The sequence below is a fragment of the Chamaea fasciata genome, unplaced genomic scaffold (assembly GCF_029207755.1).
Source record: "Chamaea fasciata isolate MVZ Bird 193981 ecotype frontalis unplaced genomic scaffold, bChaFas1.0.hap1 SCAF_4, whole genome shotgun sequence".
NCBI lineage: Eukaryota > Metazoa > Chordata > Aves > Passeriformes > Sylviidae > Chamaea > Chamaea fasciata.
Genome location: NW_027094089.1, coordinates 31,307,554 through 31,329,108, shown reverse-complemented (window position 1 = coordinate 31,329,108; position 21,555 = coordinate 31,307,554). Strand labels below are relative to the sequence as shown.

At 37.7% G+C, this 21,555-nt stretch overlaps 1 protein-coding gene across 2 annotated transcripts in view; it reads right to left on the bottom strand.

The window, feature by feature from the left end:
• Positions 1-11,844: 11,844 nt before the first annotated feature.
• The window catches only part of SREK1 (splicing regulatory glutamic acid and lysine rich protein 1), a 32,706-nt gene continuing 22,995 nt past the window's right edge, over positions 11,845-21,555 (bottom strand). For both annotated transcript variants that reach the window (XM_066181229.1, XM_066181230.1), the window contains 4 exons: positions 20,875-21,390; positions 15,779-15,874; positions 15,187-15,322; positions 11,845-14,090 (listed from right to left, as the gene is read on the bottom strand). In XM_066181229.1, the coding sequence (XP_066037326.1) occupies positions 13,938-14,090; positions 15,187-15,322; positions 15,779-15,874; positions 20,875-21,390 (901 nt within the window). In that variant the 3' untranslated portion in view covers positions 11,845-13,937. The remainder of the gene's footprint in view (positions 14,091-15,186; positions 15,323-15,778; positions 15,875-20,874; positions 21,391-21,555) is intronic.

Sequence of the window (21,555 nt, the reverse complement as noted above, 5' to 3'; positions counted from 1 at the left end):
TTCAATATCTTTACTCACCCCTGTAAACACTGAATTCTGCTTTTCTTACTCGGCACCTACCAAACTGATACATATTATTCTGTTATGGATAAAGTATGCATAAGAAAGTAAGCAGAACCAAACCAAAGGCTTGCAAGGAGTTTCAGTATATGAAACAACCTTGATATATGGAACTCAACAGACAGCTTCGGCTTTTAACCTGGAGATTATCAACTCCACCATACTAGCCGTTGTCTGACACCTTGCTAAAGAAAATCCACATAGCAGAACAGGAGAATTGTACTAGAGGCACCCACAGATATTAAACTGAAGGTACAGATGCATTCTGCTTTCAGTTAAAAAGCTCACAATGTATGTAATTCTTAATTGATCTCATTAGAGCAGTATTTGCACAATGGCTGTAAACAGCACATTTGGGAGAAAAAGGATAGATGAAAAATCCTGGTCTGGAGATAATATATAAATGAAGAACTTGTCCCATCATGTATCCTTTGATAGCAAAGAAAGAACATTTTATGTGGAGAGAAATAGAAGAGTACCTCTGCTAAATAGTTTCATGCAGCCAAAAAGGTGGTTTAGTTGGAATAATGTACTTATTCTGGGACACAGGATTAGGAGACATACCATGTTCAGGTCTCCAGGTTAGGGAAAAATAGATTTCTCTGGGGTCTTTTGTGGGGTTTTTTGTGGAGTTTTTGGGGGTTTGGGTTTTTTTGTTTGGTTGTTTTTTTGTGGGTTGTTTTGTTTTGGTTTGGTTTTGTTTTTGGTTTTTTTTTTGGTTGGCTCTTCTGTGGAAGAATCTCTGTGGAGATTTTTAGTTCAGTTAGAAGGGTCCTACAAAAATAGTCTCGTTGTAGTCCCTGACCTCTTCAGGCCGTTTAAAAAAAATGTGTGCATATACTGGTGTATAGTGACCTCAGAAGCCTTCCTATAGAAATAAACATGTGAGATAGTTTGTTCCATGTGCTATAGTACTGTTCAAGGGGTTTGTGTAGTGTTTTTAGCTTCAGTATTCTTAGCTTCAATGTATGTTATGTTGAGTGAAATTGCAGAGGTGAAGGCTCAGGACCACAAAAGACAAGGTATTTCACAATTAAATTTTTGCTTTTTTTCCACAGTCAGCATAGCTCTGGATGATCACTGTCAGCATTAATGAGAATTTAGACATGGTACAAGTTTAGAGAACTGTAGATCTGGAGGCACATCAGCATAGTGATTTATAGAATGGGATATTATACTGCAAGGTTACAGTACTTTAGCATTCTATATTTACAGACAAGGGAAATTAATACTTAGTCTCTAATACAGCACAAAGCTAGGTTAGTACAGATGCATTTTTCTGGTATCCAGAGTAGATGTTTTTCTTGTTTGAAGATTTTTTTTTTTTTTTTTTTAGCACTTGAAGTCAGACTACAGTGCAGCAGTTAGCTCTGAAAATTAAGTGTCAGAGACAAAACAAACAAGTACTCAACCTGGAACAGGAGATTGCAGCAGTCACCATATTGTAGAGGTTTATTCTGTATTAGTTACCAAATTAATAATAATACCTACCAAGTATCTACAAATTCCCCCAGAATCTAAGCCTTTGAAGGTATGACAACCCTTAAAGCCACTTTTATGGCACAATAGTATCTGCACTCGAGCAGAGTTGTCTGGAAAGCAGAGAACACAGGGGCATCCTGTCAACCCAAGTCAACCACAGTTATTGCTACAAAAACTGCCGAATAATGGAGCATTTAATGAAAGACCTCTAGTTACAGAAGATACTCATGACTCTGCATCATAGGCTCTTGGTTTGCCTGTTTCTCTCTCAATGGCACTGCACGTCTGCTGCCTGAATGATGTTAAATGTCTTCTGGTACAATGTTGGTGGAATTTGCATGAACCTGAGTAATAAAACTTGTGACAGCTTACCCCACTCGCTTCTGAGCACTCTTCATAGAAGACTGCTAAGACAAATCACTCCATGCCAGTGGTGTTGGGGTGAGAATAATCTTTTCCTCATCTCTATTTCAATTCTACAGCAGAAGCACCAGTTTGATAATAAAACTGAAACCAATCTGCTGTGCGAGAAATGGTCATTCCCATTACCCATCCTCAGAGACCCCTCCAGTGCTTCACAGGATCACTGAGGTTGGAAAAGACCTTTAGGATTGAGTCCAACTGCAAACCTAATACTGCCAAACCCGCCACTTAATCATGTCCTTAAGTGCCTCCTGGGACGGTGACTTAACCAGTTCCCCTGGGTAGTGTGTTACAAGGCTTGACAACCCTTCCAGTGAAAAAATGTTCCCAAATACTCAATCTAAACCTCCCCTGGTGCAACTTGGGGCCATATCCTCTCATCCTGTCACTTAAGACCTGTGAGAATATACCAACCCTCATCTCACTGCAACATCCTCTCAGGCAGTTGTAGAGAGTGGTAAGATCCCTTCCCTGAGCCTCCTTCTGTCCTGATTAAACATCCCCAGCACTCTCAGCCGTCTTCGTAAGACCTATGCTCTAATTTCCTTCCACAAAGCCTTCCCCAGGCAAACTGGTGAGCTTATTACTTTACAGAAATGGACCCACAAAGGAAGTAAACTGGATTTGTTGAAATGGTAGACACAGGAAGCACAAAGAAAAGACCTGAAGAATGACAGACAAAGCTACTGACAGCACTGAGAAGGAAAGAGATTAAATGGGTTCAGCTCCTTACTGGAGACATTGGACCCTAGGCAAGCTGGAGAGTAGTAGACATGTTATTTTACCTGAAAAATTACAGGCTACAGCCAGTTTTTCATAGATTGGTAGCACAGAAGTGAATAACAGAACAATAAAGCTCTTACAGGTATGCTCTGGCCTTTCCCAAACAGTAACCTGGGGCCAGGTCAAGAGAGTGGTGGTGAAAGTTCTGCATCCAGGTGGTGGCCAGTCACTCATGTTGTCCTGTGGGGATCAGTGTTGGGCCTAGTCCTGTTTAGTGTCTTTTCTGATGATCCAAATGAGGGCATTGAGTCTGCCACAGCAAACTAACAGATGACACTGAATTGGGTGGGAATGTTGATCTGTTGGAGGGTAGGAGGGCTCTGCAGAGTGACCTGCACAGGCTGGATCAATGGGCTGAGTCCAACAATATGAAGTTTAATAGGACCAACTGCTGAGTCTTACACTTTGACCACAGCAACTCCCTGCAGTGCTCCAGGCTGAGGACAGAGTGGCTGGACAGCAGCCAGGCAGAGAAGGACCTGGGGGTGCTGATTGACAGTGGCTGAACATGAGCCAGGGTGTGCCCTGGAGCAGCTGAGGGAGCTGGGGGTGTTTATCCTGGAGAAAAGGAGGCTCAGGGGAGACCTTATCACTCCCAGCAACTGCCTGAAAGGAGGCTGTAGCTAGGTGGGAGTCAGTCTCTTCTCCCAGACAATCACTGACAGAACAGAAGGACACAGCCTCAAGCTGTGCCAGAGGAAGTTTAGGCTAGACACCAGAAAAAAATTCCTCACAGAGTGGCTGGGCATCAGAATGGGCTGCCAAGAGAGGTGGTGGAGTCACTATCCCTCAAGGTGTTTAAAAAAACACTGGCTGTGGCCTCAGGGCCATGGTTTATTTCATAAGATGGTGTTAGGTCATAGGTTGGACTTGATCTCCAAGGTCTTTTTCAATCTACTTGATTCTGTGATTCTGTAATTGCTACCATTAAACTTTGCTGGCAGTGGTTCAAGCCAGGGCACTCAGCAATTAGCAACCATTGCCTTTCTTCTGAGGTGTAATTAAATAACCCTTTGGCATTCATTTCATGTCTGTGGCTACTGAGTATCACCAGAATTAGGATCCATAAGATGCAATAATGGCCTTTAGGCATTACAGCTGTGGTTGCATGTTCAGGATCTGGTGGTTTAGTGGGTTACAGAGTCTTGAAATGAACTTGGCTAGTGTGACTTCTGTGTGTTATTTTCAAGTGCTACCCACTCACTTTTGGAAAGGAAGTTACATCTGTTTCTGCAACTTTTAATTATCACAGCTGCGTCAAACAAGCTGTAATTGCCAATGCCCACACAACAGACAGAGGTGAGCTATTTATCTGGGCAAAGACTGTACCGTAGCTTTTCAACACAACAGAGGTGGGAAACTCACAGTTTAAAAAGAAATGGCATTTAGTCACATTGAAGTTCTAACTAGTTATGCTGGGTCATAGTGTCTTCCAATGCTGTAAAGCACTTACAAAAAAGTGAAGATAAAATTTACATTGAATGCATTGGTTCAGTGAAAATTGATTTTAGGATACCACTATGAAAAAGAATACAAATACTTCCACTACTAACTAAGAGATTCTGTGGATGTTGAGAAAATCCCTAGCTCCAAAACCAGTAAAATAGTCCAGTAGCATGTGATTCTATTCACTCTGTTTCAATGCTCATTCGGACTTTTGTCAGAAGACCCTCTGGATTTCACAAAAAATAAGTAAGAAAAGCAAAGGTGTGGTAGTATACTTGAATTCACCACATATGTAGGCAGTATCTCCATTGGAATGCTTGAGGAGTCTGCACTTCTAAAAAGGGTGATGTGTACTCATAAATTCATTATACAATTGCTTTGAAGCCATTTGCTCTAAGAATGTGTTACTCTGACAATTTTTAAGCATCAGGGTTTCTCAACTGTTTCCATATTTGTCTATTTGCAGCTGGAGAGTTGCAGTGAACTTTAAAAAGTCCTCAATCCACCACATACTTTACTGACAAATAGTCAGTCTGTTTTGTTTATAATACTGTATGTGACTCATTTTCTACTCTCCAAACCTGATGAAAAGGTGTGCTGATCCTAGGACACAGAGAAGTAACACTGGAGATCCAGTCACAAGCATAAAATAATATAGTTTTTCAACTTCTAAGGACACTTATTTTTTGGATTTGTTTGATGTTTGGTTTGCTTTTTTGGGTGGTTTTTTTAGTTTGGTTTTTTTTTATAATATTGTTTGGTAATTTATCAGCTTCAAGGAGCAAAATGGATGAAAGACACACCGGTTATTTCTCCTTCCACCCCTATACTTGCATTGTCTGTACTTCCAGCAGTCCGATACGTCTTGGAAATGCAACCAGCTGTGCTGCCCAGGTGGCACAGTTTTGCACACTGGCATCATGGTATTCTGCCTAATACCACGTTACAGAATCCAACTGTACAGTCCTTGTTCCTTTTCTTCGCTAGCAAAACTGTCATTGCATTCATAAACTGCACTACAGCAAGGACTACAGAGGTCTGATTTACTTCATCTTCCCCTTACTTAAATAAAAGCACCATCCTGCTGTCAGGCATTCTAACTTACCTTCCCCCCCCCTCCAAAAGAAAAAGTTCAAACAAATACATTTCATCAACTAAGTGTTAAAGGCAAACTTCCAACATGCATCAGCTTCAGTTCCCGAGTGCTGGTCCAAGGCATCAGGTAATGAACTGGGCATATCATCAAAGTCAAAACAAACCTATTTCAGATATGACTAAAAATGCCCTGCCACCTGTACATGGAGTATCTCCTATTCATGTGTAAGTAGGTACATCACTTTCCAGTCCATTTTGGCAGATTACTAGTGCATTAGAGTACAAAATTAGCAGTGGTAGAGTACTAAAAATAGTGGTGCTTTGCAGTAGGCTTGTAACAAAGCCTGTAGCAGACTCAGTGTCTAAATACGCAGTATTTCAAACACTATCTGAAATCTTGCCGTGATAGCTCAGGAGAGGGTGCTCCAGGACTGAGTTTTATACTGCAGTGCAGCATAACCTAGCTTCCAGAAGATGCTCTTCCTGCATCAGCTGTCATACTTTCTGGAATTCCAGGACTGATTCTGGCTTAAATATTTTTATTTCTCCACTGTAATCCCCTCAACAATCCTTCAGGGGCTTGAAGCTTTCCTGGAGGTTTCTCTCTTGGGTCACACAACAAATCTGTGTTATCAGCAGCAATAAGGGTAACACTCTCGAAATAACATACTGTATCCAAGACTGTAATCTGGAAATTCTTCGTAAGTGATACGCAGAACCATTTTTAAAAAGGAGGATTTCTGGCTTGATTCAAAGCATTGTGCTGGAAAAGGTGTCTTTTTAAGAGCAGCATACCATGAGTTTTCTGAAAAGCTTATGTTAAAAGTTATAAATTTAGAGTAGTAAAGCTACATCTCTGTATAAGCACTAAATCTGAATCCCGCCTAAGCAATCATCTAACAGCAGGGCCTAATTGCAAATTACTTTCATTCCTCTAACACTGCAACCACTACAGTCATTAATTCATGATTTGCTTATCTGGTCTTCCAATCTGTCTCTAAGATACCTCAATTCATAGTTCACAGTACACAAGTTCACACCTTCATAATACAAAAGGGAATGTGGAAACTGAACTACAAACACTACTCACCCTGTCCCCTAACCCAAAATTCCTCCTCCCCCCAAAAGTTGTCACAGCTTGCAAGTAGCTAAGCACCAAGCAGCAGCAAGTTTACATGGTATAAACAATCATCATATCCAGATGTTTGATCACTAATGTTGGGCATTTTGTATCTCAAAGGTCTGTCTACAAGTCAGAAGAAGAATCAACAGTGCTACCAGCAGGCTAGGACAGTTACTCCTCACCTCTATAACAGGAGACAGATCAGGAATGAGGCTTGACTACTTTTATGTAGCTCCTGAAAACTAGGATCTGGAAGGCTGATACAGCTTCTAAAATAATAATCTTGCCTTCATAGTCTTTATAGATCTCTAGTTGTCTCTCTTGATAAAAAGCATAAAGGCAAAACTTGCTAATCTTACAGGCAGATGACAGAAGCCATGAAACATGATCACCCCAGAAGAGATATACTACTCTCTCCATTCGCAGTTATAAGACGCTGTTGGAATAGTTACAGATCTGACAGAACAGAATTATTTCAAAAAGTGGTAGAATTCAAATGCTTTATTATCACCTACTGAATTACATCTGTTCTTTCAACTATAAATTTCCCAAGGAAAAAATGATCAAAAGGAATCTGATTTACTAGAATGAATTAACTTATGCAATATTTGGCTACCATTTTACATCTAGCAAAAAAAAAAAACCCACCACAAATGCCCATTTCTAATGCATTCAGTGCAATGCAACGACCCAGGTCTAACACTTTCTTCCAACAAAATTCTGAAGTATACTTCCAGTTAATTAATTCAGCATTGACACACTTTGGTTGAACACAGCAGAGTACTCCAAGTTCTGATATAAAATTAGAAGAGTGAAGAACAGAGTATTACAGTGACTTACTGTGTGTCCCACATTATCTGAGAAATGGCCCTATAAAGCAGCCTCACGCTCCCCCAGGCTCATACACAATACATAGCTGTCACCTATCCATTCTCTTTGGACCCAAACAAAACACATGTATCACAATTCTGAGGATCTTAGTGAATGAAATGATCTCCTGATACAAATGAAATTTGGATAGAGCAATTGACACATTTGCATTTACAATTAGCATGAGTACCTGTCACCATCTTATGTAGAGGCTGGCCCCTCTCCTCTGTAATATACAATTTTGAACCATTACGAAGTTGTCTCAATGCATTTCTCAGATCTGTTTTTCCCTGCTTTCCACAAGAGAGGAAGAGCACGGTGAAATGCACTTTGCAAGACCACAGACATGGTGACTTAAATCCCCTGCGGTAACTAAATCAGTGGGAGCTGAGCTAGCCATGAGTCTCATTACAGACACAACCCATCTCAAAAATCGTAATATCTGATCACTAATGAGCAAGTTTAGTCTGTTGAGAAGCACATCTCAAACTTATGCTCCCTAATCATTGCTATTTAGGCCCTTAAAAATTACACTAAGTAATTGAGAAGCTTAAGGCATTGAGAAGTAAATTTTAGTATGAAATCATCCACGGCAATAAACTGAGAGGTACTGTTAGTGTTAGAAACTCTGCTTGAACTCCTGATTCCTACTTTGACACAGTCAAATACAATTAGATTTTCTAATTTACTGTTTGAAAGTGAGACACTCTCTCTGGTGAAACTGTAGTAGTTTCCTGTGCAGAAGAAAATCCCCTTCTCAGAGATGGGATTCAGAATGCTCTGTTGTAACTAAAGAGCAGAGCATATATCCAGTTACTTAATACCTTATCTTTCCTGTAACACTCTCGTTAGTATCAGTACAACAGACTTAGTTTCAAAGTACTCCACTCTAGGGCAGATAAAGCCTACAAAAGAAAAGAAAAAAAAAACCCAGAGAAGAGAGAATTGTACAGTCATGTGTTGTATCTCCTCTAAATTTAGTGGAAGTGATTTTATGACACCATTAGAGCTTTGAGACATGGTTTATTTATGAAAAGAACAACAATATACTAGCATTTAACATATCTTTACACGTACCATTTCCATTTTGCTTCATTAATGCAAAAATATACTCTACCAACATAGCACGAGTTTGGTTACCTGTTAATTAAACTTAGAATACCTACATTATTAACAGAAACATCAAACTTAGAGAAGAAAAACAGTATGCTGCTGTGGTGCTTGTGTTCCTCAGGTATACCTGAATCCAGACTGTGATGGGTGCAATTTGTGTGTATCAAATTAGACACAGCTCCCAGACCAGTCAGGAAAATATCAGAAAGGACCCACTTATAGGCTACATAATCTGTGAATGTTAAATTCCTCTCTTGATCTTTCTGGACCAAATCTGTCATTCCTTTCACTCAAATCTGTCATTCCTTTCACTCTAATGCAAATGACAGCTTTTCAAAATAGCAGTTTCTAAGTGGCCCATGATTTACTCATCAGTGCAGCAGCAGTTCTAAATCTTTGCACAGAAGATTTAGAAGGAAAGAACAGAGCAACAACTTCTTCTAAGAAAGCCAGTTAACTGGCAGCCTCATTAAGGATGTCAAGAACTGCATGAAAAGGAGATGAAATTCTTCTTTTACCATTACTGATAAGCCTTTCAGGCCAAAAAAGACACATATATCCTTTTCAATGGGAAAAGAATAATTTCATTAACAACTAGTATAGAATGCACTTTGTACACCAAAAATTTCTGATGTCACGCCAAATTTGGCACTAGATGAACATAAAAAATGTAACAAATTAAAAAAAAAAAAAAAAAAACACACAAAAAACCAAAACAAACCAAAAAAAAACCAGCTTAAGCTGAAACTTTCCAGAAGAGTACAAAGAGCTAAAAACCTATTTTTTGGTGTCCATGTTCTTCTGTATTAAGCTCAACAATCTTAAAACTGACTTGTCATGACAATAAAAAAACCAAAATTGCCCTCTTGGATAATAAGAGTTCACATGTTCAGAAAACAAAAAAGGGCAAGTTGGTAGATAGCTTCCCAACTGTAGTATCTCCTTAAACAATACAGAATGAAAGAGTTAACAGCTGCATCTCCTCAAACTAGAGGGAAAGTAGCTGCATCCACATACTGAGAAGTTTATTAAGCTGTATTACATTAAAGAGAACACAAAAGAAACCCTTGTGCTAATGTGTTCACATCTTGCAATAGGACTCACCTACAAATGAGACAGTCTTGCAATAAAAACAAACACTGCATCCCATGCCATTTTTTAGTCTAAAACTAAACAATTAAAGTGTGGCTCTCCTACATTAAAAAAAAAAAAAATCCTTTTGTTCAGTGCTTTTAGTTTTCAATATAATTTTAATTACACTTTTCAACATATAAAAATAAAGCTAAACTACATGCTGACAACTTCTGTTTATGTATTAGCAAACAAAATTAAATTTCAGAGTATCCTTAGGCACTAACACTTAATGATATCTACATATATTTAATTCTCCACACTCCAGTCTCTGGTGAGAAAACTACATCTCTCTGAACTAAGTGTCTGCTGATTGACATGGTTTTAGCAATTAACAGATTTCAGCATTTATACCAGTAAGTCAAATTTTCACTTTCAAAATTATGATAACATCAAATATGATATTTAATGCTATAAAATGGAAAGTACCAAGTGGCATACGCCCCAGATAATGATTCAGAATTCACATCTTTAAGATTGTTTTACCACTCTAATGCTATTATCACACTAACATTTACAAAATTCAAGATTATTTTGTCTGGATTTTTTTTTTTCTCTAACCATACATGAGGTCTGATCTTCTTTCACTACGAAAGTGATGCAGAGATGCTTCAGACCTAGAAGCAGACAATACATATACCATTATGGCATTAATGTTTGCAAGGGTCATACTCACGAGTAAAAAATAACTAAATAAGGACTGGCAATACATATACAATAATTTATAACATACAGTGCAGGCTTTACTTATTACCTTAGACCAAAAAAGAAAAGAAAAAAAAATCAGCCACTTCCCCAATCTAGTAAGTGTTACATGAGAGCAGTACAAGCTAAGGGCAATAGACAGAAGCTACTATGTAACAGATCTGAAGAGTTACAAGGCAATTTCAGGTATTGCCTTAGATGTAGCTGGGCCAGAGAACACCACCAAGCAATGCAAAACACGCTATAGACTACAAATATAACTTCATTCCAGCAGTGTAAATGGCACTGGAGTATCCACAGCTCATTTCAGAATCCAAGCCGTGCAATAGTTGCTGTCAGCCTGCTAATAAAAGGCTAGCTCAGATGTATCTACCTGAAATTGCCATCACAAACATGAGCAGGTGATTACTTAACAGACAAAACCCACATCTCACCCATTTCCCAAGTATTCTTCAGATATTTCCAGTTTCTAACCAAGTGCTTTTATAATCCCTAATTCCAATTCCAACATACAAAAACTAAGAATTCTTTACGTGTCATACCACTATTGGTGTTTGCAAACAAAATTCCGTGTCTCACACCTATGTAAATCCATTGACTTGGATAAAACCATCTAAGCTACCACCACCAGCATTTTGAGCTTGACATCCCGTTTGATCCACCAAGCAGTTTTCTTCTGCTACCTTCTTCTTTCAGAATGCAAAGAAAAAATCCTGTCTTCTATCCAGAACCCTCTAGGGAAATAGTTATGAGCACTAACAGAAGCTTATGTTTATGCACTTTACATGATCTTAGCAAAATGGCACAGTAAAATCACTCTTCTGAGCAATTTACATTTTCAAGTAAGAGCTAATTCAGATGAAACTACATGTAAAACAATACAGCTATCATGAACCATGCTGTTCTCAAAACCTCTACCTAAGTTAATCCCAATTACAAAGTACAAAACCAAATGATCTGACACAGCAGCTCAGCACACAAGCTTGTTGATGAAGGCAATGGACTTCCCATGGAAGATGGACACATTCAGTGGATTATGCACTCAATCCTCTAGGAGCAGGCTGGAACTACATTACCATGCTATGCTACCAGTTCATAAGTGAGCTACCCTCTGCAGAGATAAGCATTTTATAGAGTAAAAGTTCTCCAGGAGTGGCTTTTTAGGAACACCTGATAAGAAGGGAGAGATTATAACTTCCTCACAGATCTGCACAGTATTTAAAAAACGAAACACAGTATTTGCAAGAAAATATGACTTGAAGAAGGGAGAACATGTGTGTTTGGTGGCTGGTTGCTTTGGTGGTTTTTTTCCTTAACAAAAAACCAACCAACAAAACCAACCAAACAGAACCCTGTATTTTATAACTGATACATCACAGAGCTATGCTATTGGAGGATAGCAAAACTCAAGAAACCAAACATATACCAAATACCAGCTAAAACATAATACACTGAAAGAATTCTAGTTCTTCCAACCAGAGAAATTTAGCTTTTCAAAGAAAACATAAATAATATGTTTTCACTGATATCCATATTTCAAATGAAAAAAGCCCTATGAATAAGACCAGATGGTCTAAAAATATTCCTTTAATAAGTATGTACCAGCAGAAATATCCCTCTAAAATACTTATTTTATTAGTGAAATGGTACCAAAGATAACAAGTATACAAACAATCTCTTTGCTCTATGCTACTTACACATCATAAATAAGACAGCTGTTGTTGCAAGACACAATCTTTCACAGTCTTTTTATAAGCATACAGATTCGTTATTCTTTTATCAGAATGTGATAGCCAACAGCAGGTGGCTTAAACATCACAAAAATGGCTGTTCTATACTTTACATGGTAAAGCATTTTCTGTTGTCTTAAATGTACACAATGGCAAGAACATTATATCTTACAGAAAATGAGGAGTGACTAAGCAGCTTCACAATCAAATTGGATTTCATAACCTTAGGAGTTGGGCAAAGTTTTTATCCCCAGTAATATGCTTCCCTTCCATTGAAAAAAATAACTATGCAGAGGAAAAGTAAAACAAGTAGAAAACAAACAGCCAATACATGTAGTTTTTTATTTTAACTGAAAGAAATAACACTTCCTCTGAGGTAAGGCAATTAAGTAATTTGATTGAATTAAATTGTAGTAAAAATAATCAGCGCAATTTTAGGTATGTCTTAAATCAGAAATCTCATGTAACCAATTAAATTACTTCAGAGAACAAAAGCCATGTTTTGCCATGACAAAACCACTTTCTGTCATTCTCTTCTTGCATGATTTCTCCACAAAAAATGAAAAAAAAATCTCTACTGTGTAAGCCCTGTGCAACTTAGAACTTCCTTCCTCAAATTATTTATCCCCTATTTCTTTGCATGCCATTCCTTTTATATTGCCCAACAGGTATCAGATAAAATAACGGAGGTAACAATTAAGGCCATCCAAATGTATATTAAATGTCTTAAGGGTTTCTTTAATGCAGGTGATCAGAGCACACTTTGTATTCAGCTACTACATTTGTACAGTGGTGGTCCCCAAATTACATTTTTTCTCTTATTTATAAATCTCTTCCAAGAATAAAAAATAAAAGTAAAATGGAGCTTCACTATTTTAACAAGTGAACCAAACAACCATTCTGGCAAGTCACTTGCATTTTTGTCTACAGTATGGTGGTGGCAAAGTAGCAAGAGAGATCATATAAGATTTAGCTGAAAATGTGTAACAGCACATATACATTTCTAGAAAATACCACATTTTAAGAAGGCACTAAAGCTTCTGCTTGTGCTCCCATGTTTTTTTAACAAAAAGGAAAAAATTATTTTCTTAATGGCACCTGTACTATTTTCAGCTGAACAGACACACTGCAGTACATTGCAAAACAAAGCTGTAAGTTCTGGTATCATCTTATAGATGGGCTCACTTCTCTAAGGACAAAGAAAACAACAAAACGAAACAACTCCAAAATAACCCTATAAGCTAACCTAATATCTATAACAAGACAATGTTCCTTTTAGGAACAAAAGAAGCGCATGCATTGTTCAAATATTTTAAAAGAAATATTAATTTCAGGGATATTAGTAAGAAATTATTTTAAATAATAAACCCTAAGAATCTCAAGCAGTGAGCAAATGAAAAACACACTAATCTGTATTTAACATAAGAACAGTAAAACCGTGTTTATGCTTAAACCCCCTTTCCCTACAGTTGTCATTTACAAGGAAAGAAAGTGTGTATATTTATGCACCATTTTCAAGCACATCAAACAGCACACATTAAAGGTTTTGTGGATTTTTTAACCTACAAGGCAAAACAATACAAAAGTCATCAACAAGCAGTATTTTAAACAACCTTCAATGCATATCTTCAGCTTTTTTGGGGAAGTACAGGTATACATATTTCAGTTCCTAGTTGTTTGTAACAGCTTATAGAAAAATCTAACATAAACCATTTTACAAGTACAGCCATCATGGAAATGCATGGATTTTCAGAGATTAATAGTTCTGATGGCATCTGCCTTTTCATGGTATTAACTACTGGTCTGTGCTGTCTTGCTTTACAGCAAGAAGACAACAAAGCTATCACAAGAATTGGAGGACCTACTAGTACTATCAACATGTTCAGGTTGATTGCTTTGACATTTTCTTCCTCATTCTGGGAAATAAAATGCTTTGGATTTCATTCCGTAGTTGAATTAGAAGTCCATTCTTTGCTTTAAACCTCTTCCATTTTAATTGAGAGGTTTTCTTCATTTGGTTGACAGTTCCCATTCTGTTGTAGCTTGACTTCATCTGTCCTTTGTGTATCTCTATTGTCTACTTCTTTGTCAGTTTCTGAATTCTGATCTTCTTTATTGTTATCTTTGTCCTACCAAAGATAAAATTATTTGACAACAAATAATATTCTTAGCATTATACGCTATGACTTCCGAAATGTTATTGTTTCAATTTCTACATGTATATCTTGTCTGCAAATTTTAGAATGGAGCTGCGAGCTTCTTTGCCCCCCATCTTTTTTAAAAATAAGCTTTTTTTTCAGTTGGTACTCATAACAACCTATCACCCAAGAAATTATGCCATAAAGTGATCAGTCTTTATTAACTAAATAATATATAGTCATATATAGTATAAACAGAAGTCATATAAATACAGTCATGTATAGTTATAGAACAAGCAGTACCATGTAATGTATGAGAAACAGCTCCAGAAATTAAGATTCCACAAGTATTATAAAAATAGAACAGGACTAAATTTTTTCTCTCTTGTCAGGTTTCTGATGCATTTGAAGAGAGTTCTTGGGTAAGATACTTACGTAAGCATTTGAACAGTCACCTAAACCAGCTGTTTTGTAATAGCTGAATAATTATGAGCACAACAAACTACTCTTTAAAGGTGTGCTGTGCTATTCAAATTCTAATATTAAACAATTTGAATATGTTTCTTTTCTTAATTGCAGTACCTTCTATTTTGCAGGGGAAAATCCTATACTACTCCTCCATAACTCTTCAACTTTACTCCTACAGAATCCAATATACAGACCAAGATCAATTCAGTGAGTTTGAACTGCATAGTGAGAGTTTATTTAAAAAGTAATCTTCTCAGTTTGACAAGTCAAACTTTTCAGTTTGACAGTCAAGCCACCCCTGAACACGACTGTCAGTCAATGGTCTGTCTGCCAGGCAAGCCATAACATAGGGTGCACAACAGGAAAGAGAAACAAGGTGTTTCTGTAACCTAAGCACACAAACTCCTACAGGTCAACTGGAGTTCAAATGTGTAGACTGAAACTGGCCTATCAACCTCAACTAGCAAATACTAAACTCAAATGGCACTAATTTGGTAAGGAACAGGAGAAAAAGAAGGGAGGAGTAAAAGAAAGAAAATGTAGAGAGAGAACTTCAATAATTTCAGTAATGGCTTCACTACCATTTCATTCTGTTGATCACATGGTCACACAAACTTACCTTCCAAGTACTGGTGCTTTTGTCAGATTTCTCTTTTCCCTCTTTTTCTTTACTGCTTTTTTTCTTGGAAGTGGAGCGTTCTCTTTCTCTTCTTTCATTATTTGTATCTCTTTCTCTTTTTTTTTCTTTCTTGTTTCTGTTTCAGAAATTTATTATTCAAATTAGGATTTGATCCAACTACAACAAACTTCAAATCATTTGACTGCAAACTACACCCCCCAAAAAACTTTAAAAAAAACCTCCCAAAATTTAACCAAAAAATCTTTCACAAACACAAAGATTTTTTTGCTGAAGAGAGCTAAACAGCGCATATGCGCACTACACACTGTATTTGCAAAGAAAACAGCAAATTAATCTGTATCAGATAAAGGGGTTTTATTAATTTGAATCAATTTGCAATGCTGATTGATTTGAAACCATGTAATTGAAAGAATACCAGAGCTCAAATTGGTTAAAGTTCCGGGTTAGTTTTAAATTAAAACTGAATCATACCAACCAACTGAAATCATAAGTGCAAAAGCAGCAGAACAGTAAAATTAGCATAAATTCTTCCTTCTTTACTCATTAACTTCTGTGTTTACATCAAACTGACCTTCTTGGAGAAGGAGTTCGTGAAGACTTTCTTTTTGCTGTTTTTGATGTTTTAGGAGATTTGGAGGGACTTCTGCTCTTCCTTTTACGCCTTTCTCTACAGGACCAAGGAATTCAATATCAACAAAACCCCAAAATGATAAACTCAAAGGAGATAAAACGAGAAAGCTCTCACAATGATCTAACACATGCACTGAATTTGACAGTCTGTATTACCAACAAAACATGAACTGTACAAACTAAAAAAAAAATTTTGTATGCTTCAGTTTAGTGGGAAAGGCAAGGCTAAGGAAGGAAAAAAACCTGATGCAACCTTCCAAAACAATCTGTTTTTTAATCCTTATTTGCTTGATAACAATGAAAATACACTGAATTCAGTAATACTGTATCATTTAAGAGTTTCTTCAGTCAGGAAAATAACTCAATTCAATAAGAGCCATATTAAGACAAAAGGTACAACTTGAGCACTATGAATTTCAAAACACTACAGCCTGAATATCACTGCAACTTCAGTTTAACCTGACTGAAATTTAATTTCTAAATATATAAGCTAGAATTAGTTGGTTTAGAAGAAAACAGTGCAAAATTAAGCCCGAGATGTTGTCAAAGTCAGAATAAATAAAATCTTTTGTTTTTCTAGTGGTCCTTGCTTAGCAAACAGAATGTCATCACTCCGTAACACATAGAAGAGCTTGAAGTGTTTTACAGATCAGCTGTTTTACATAGCTAAATGGAGTATCCTGAAGTTGCCATTATGGAGTCTGACTGAATACAACAAAACATGAAATAACTGGCCATTTATATTGAGGCACACATTAAATTAAAGCAAAAACCTGGCCAGTACAACTTCATTTAACATAAATGCACAACCCATCTGCCAAAATAAGATTTTTTTTCCTACCAACTCTTTGTAAAGCAGGAAAAGCAGATTGGAAAGAACAACTGAAGAAAAGGAGGAAACTTAATTTTAGATACAGCACAAAAGCTACATTTAAGGATAGCGACTCTTGCAATTTGCGAATATTTAAATCTTCAGTACTTAGAAACGCCAAGAAAGCAACACTTATTAGCTAAGTAATAAAAGGACACATTAAATTATAGCCAGTATCACTATATGGATTGATACTCTGACAATACCATCTACTGTGACTGTCCTGGTTTGGCCAGGATAATTTTCTTTCTAATAACCAGAATGATGCTGTGTTGATAATACACTGATGTTTTAGTTGCTACTTACCCTTAAATCAAGGACTTTTGTTTCCCATGCTCTGCCAGCAAGCAGGTATAAGACACTGGGAGGGAGCGTGGCCAGGAGAGCTGACCCAACTGGCCAAAAGTCAGTGAGCGGTGAGCAACTGTGTAGTGCACCACTTGTTTCTCTTGAGCTATACTCCTCTCTGCCCCTTCCATTACAATTATCATAATTATTTTATTTTATTTCAATTACTAATGTGTTCTTTCCCCAGTTCTCAAAACAGAGCCTGGCAGAGCATGACAAGATTGAACAAGGAAGGGATTGGTGAGGAAACAAAAGAAGTCAAAAAAGAACTGTCATGGTTTAATCACAAACAATTAAATCCTGAGTGGCATTTGCTCATTCCCTGCTTTCTTTTGACCCCTTTGCCCCTCAACCTCCATACCCTTACACCACCAGGGGGAGAGAATAAGCAGGAAAAAAAGGAAAACTTCAGCACTGTACCAGCTACTTGTAACAAATTTAACTTGCTTTCAATCAAAACCAAGACAGTTACCTCCTGAAGCTGCACAGAACAAGATTTTTAAGTATTTTGTTCAGCAAGCTTTTATCTTCAATAAACAAAAATACAAAATGGCCTCAAAATTGTGGAGTAAATAACACAGTCACTCATCAGCTGTTCACTTGTTAACATGCATTTTATTTTGAACATCTCCACACTGATCATCACCTTTATTTAACTGAGGATACTGGAAACTGATTTTTCTCTCTCAAATGCTGTCACTTCAGCTACACTGTTAATTTCTACACTACATTCCCAGTTAATTTTGCTTTCCAGCATATGTACCTGCAAACTAAGTGCTTCAGCAATTGTGCTCAAACTAGAAACTGCTTTTCATTAAATCTGCAGCTTCTGCTCTTCTTATTTCAAGATGAAGAATTTTAACTGTATTTGTTCGCATCTCTATTACATTTGTACATGAAAAGATTTTTGTGCACCTGTTTCATTAAATCTCTTACACAATACTAACACTGCAAAACTTAGGAAAAACAAGTTCTAAATACTTTGATGGTGATCCTGTGTCTCTTAATCATACATGGAAATAACATTCTCCATGTCATCTGGTGATACTGGCTCTGCTAGCTAGGAGTAAGACAGTTCCTTTTCCAACTGGTTTCTCTTCCCCTGGTCTGTCTCTTCTTTCAGCTAGGAATCACAAGTAACCATCTAATTTCCAGTACTTGTGAGCAGTCTGTCAGCAAAGCAAGGTCAGCTGCCATCTAGTTCTTAGAAGGTCCTTTATGTCCTAATACACCTTCACCTGTTCTCCAACAGGATGACTACTTGCCCAGTATTTTACATTTATATTTTACATTTTGCATGATCAGCAGTCAACTGCGGTACAGGCAATGGAAATGCCTATCTGTTGAATAATCTTCACTGGAAAGGTCTGCAACCATTTCAACTATGCAATGCCCACCACCAAAGAAAGATCCCTAATGTAACCCAACCTATTCAGAATTACTTTTCAGAGAACAAAGACATTACTGAGGTTGCAAGAACCCTCTGAAGGTCACTTAGTCCAACCTAACCCTTCCCCACCTTACAAGAGGGTCAGTCAGAGTAGGTTATTCAGGGCCATATCCAGTCAGATTTTTGGATGGAGGCAATCCCTTGAGGTAACAGGTTCCAGTCTGCCCAGCAAAACCACAACTCCAACACTAGAAAAAGCCTCCTTTATTTCCCATAGGTCAATATGTCCCTGTCACCTCTTAACTGTAACGGGCCTCCACTGGTTCCGTCTTCTTCAGGCCCTTATCAGATATTCATACATGTTGGCAAGATGCTCCTCAGGCTTCTCTTTCCCAGGCTAAACAATCCCAGACTCCTCAGTATCCCCTTGTATGAAGGAAGCTCCAAGTCCTTTATCAGCTTCATGGCCCTTCACTGGACTCACTCCAGTACATCTGCATGTCTCTTGAATTGGGAAACCCAGAACGAACATGATTCTAAATGTGTCCTCACCAGAAGGAGGAAAGAATTACCTTTCTTGAACTACTCACAACATTTCTGGCCTTCTTGGCTCCAAGGGGCTGCCAGCTAGCCTTCCAGCCAGTGAGCCCCCATGCTATACTGGTGCAAAGGCATTATTCCTGCCTAGCTGTAGGACCTGTCCTTTCTCTTTGTTCAACTCCATGAGATGACTGACAGTCCATTTCTCCCATCTGCTGAGGTTTCTCTAAATGGCAGATCAGCCTCCCCCAACAGCTGGTTCTCTGCTGTTTCCAAAGCTACAGAGGATGCACTCTGTCCCACTGTTCACGTCCCTGACAATGACATTCACCAGTACTGGCCTCTGCATTAATGCTCTAAAGATAGGTACATCTGAAGAAAAAATTGTAAATACATAATAAAAAGTAAATTTTATCATCTTCCAGCTTCAAAAGAACACTGCCCTTGCTTAACAATACTTGTATCATACCAGAGTACAGTTTTGTACTTTGACTGCACAAGAAAAAATGTGCTTATTTTCACAAGAATTCTTCGCTCAAGTACATGACACTGGAGCCTTCTCATAGCATTTTCTTAACTAGTAAGATTTCTAAGTGGGGAGCAAAATTATTGCAAACTAGAGTATGAGCTTTTGGTTAACACCCAGCTAACTACACTTGCTATCTGGCACTAGGAACCTGGTTTTCTAACAAGGTTCCTATATAAGCTACATGTTGTGAAACCCTTAAATATTTTTCTGCACTCACCCAATTCAACACTGAGGCCTATGGATTGAAAAAAACCATTTCAAAGCTGATAGAAGTCCCTCTCTGTGGGTCTTCCAACCATTTAAATAGGAAGCTGCATATGCTTATGGAAGAAACCATGTTCTGCACATAAACTTCATTACACAAACACAATGTTCAGAAACAATTACACCCTTTTTCGCCTTCTATGTACCCTGAACTGATGAATTTTGAGGACTAAAGGAATTCTGCTTTTGTCTAATGAAATTATTACAATAGGTAGAACTTGTTCAATCCATTCAGCATTTCATCATCTCAAGGTTACAGATATAATTTGATATTTAAAGGTGATACAATACTAACAAACTTGCTGATTCCTGATGTAACAGAAAGGACCTTATCCATCAATGCTTAACTTAGTTGCAATGCTTTTAGAATATGTCTGAGTTTGCTTATAGGAATTGATTATAATCTCACAGCCTCTTTGTGCTGTAAATGAAATTTATCCAGACGTCCTGCCAGTTAAGCTCCCCTCACAGCCAAGACCAACAGCTACTTTAACTTTGTTTTCCTGCTTACTACCAGCAGTCTTCAGTTACTTTTAACCTACACCTAGCCATCTAGTCAGATAAAGAATGTATCCATCTCTCCAACTGAGATACATTCACCTTGTGAAAGGCTAGCCAGCTAAGCCAGGTGCTTGCTTCCTGCAGGTCAGCCACCCAGCCAAAGAAAGGCAAGTATTAGCAAACAACTAGTTGCAAGATCTACAGACCAAAATGCTGCAGCACGTAAGTAATGGAAGAACTACGAAACAGTGACTCAAATTTTCATCAGGGCAAAGATGATGCATGTGATGTTGGTCAGAACTTTTGGCTGTCTGTAACATACAGAAATGGCACAAGAGTCATCTGATTAATGTCCTCAAGGTTTATGTGATAGGGTTATGTGAAAGTCAAGCACCAGCAGCACAACAAGAAACTCTGTTCTATCAGACATCATATATTTTATAACAGATGCTACTTTAAAGGAAAATCTACAAAACAGAAATAATACAAATTTATTTGGTAAGAGACATGGTGATGTCAATACATAAAAATTAGGATGGTGCCTCACGGATCTGACAAGTCAAAAAAATCAAGCACGAAAAGTTCTAAACAAACCTGCTGGAGCTACGAGATCTTCTTGAAGAGCTATAGCTTCTTGGGGGTGTTCTGGATCTCTTATCTTTCTTCTTTTTATCATCTCTCTCTTTTTCTCGCTCCTTCTCCCCATCTTTTTCCTTTTCTTTGTCTCTGTCCTTTTCTTTGTCCCCTCCTTTGTCCTTATCTCCCTCCTTGTCCTTAATCTTCTCTCTCTCCTTCTCTCCTTCTTTCTCAGTATCTTCTTTTTCTTTGTTCTGATCTACCTCTTCCTTGTCTTTTTCCTTATCTTTATCTTTTTCCTTTTCCCTGTCCCTATCTTTATCCTTGTCCCTGTCTTTGTCCCGGGCTCTCTCTCTATCTTTGCTTCGCTCTTTGTCTCTCTCCTTGTCCTTCTCCCTATTTCTCTCTTTATCTCGCTCTCTTTCCCTGTCTTTGTCTCGATCCCTATCCTTCTCCTTGTCTCGATCTCTGTCTTTCTCTTTTTCTTTGGCCTTTTCTTTTTCCTTCATCTTTTCTTTGTCTCTTTTCTTGTCCCTGTGAAAAGCCAAACACAAACCCATTAATTCATTTTTGAAATTTCCAATTAAAATTACAACTAACTTTTTAGTATACATCAAGATAAAGTGCGCATATCTGTTGAAAAATAGTAATTCTTCAATATTTTAATTTTTCACCCCTGTTCACAATGAGGGAAAGCTA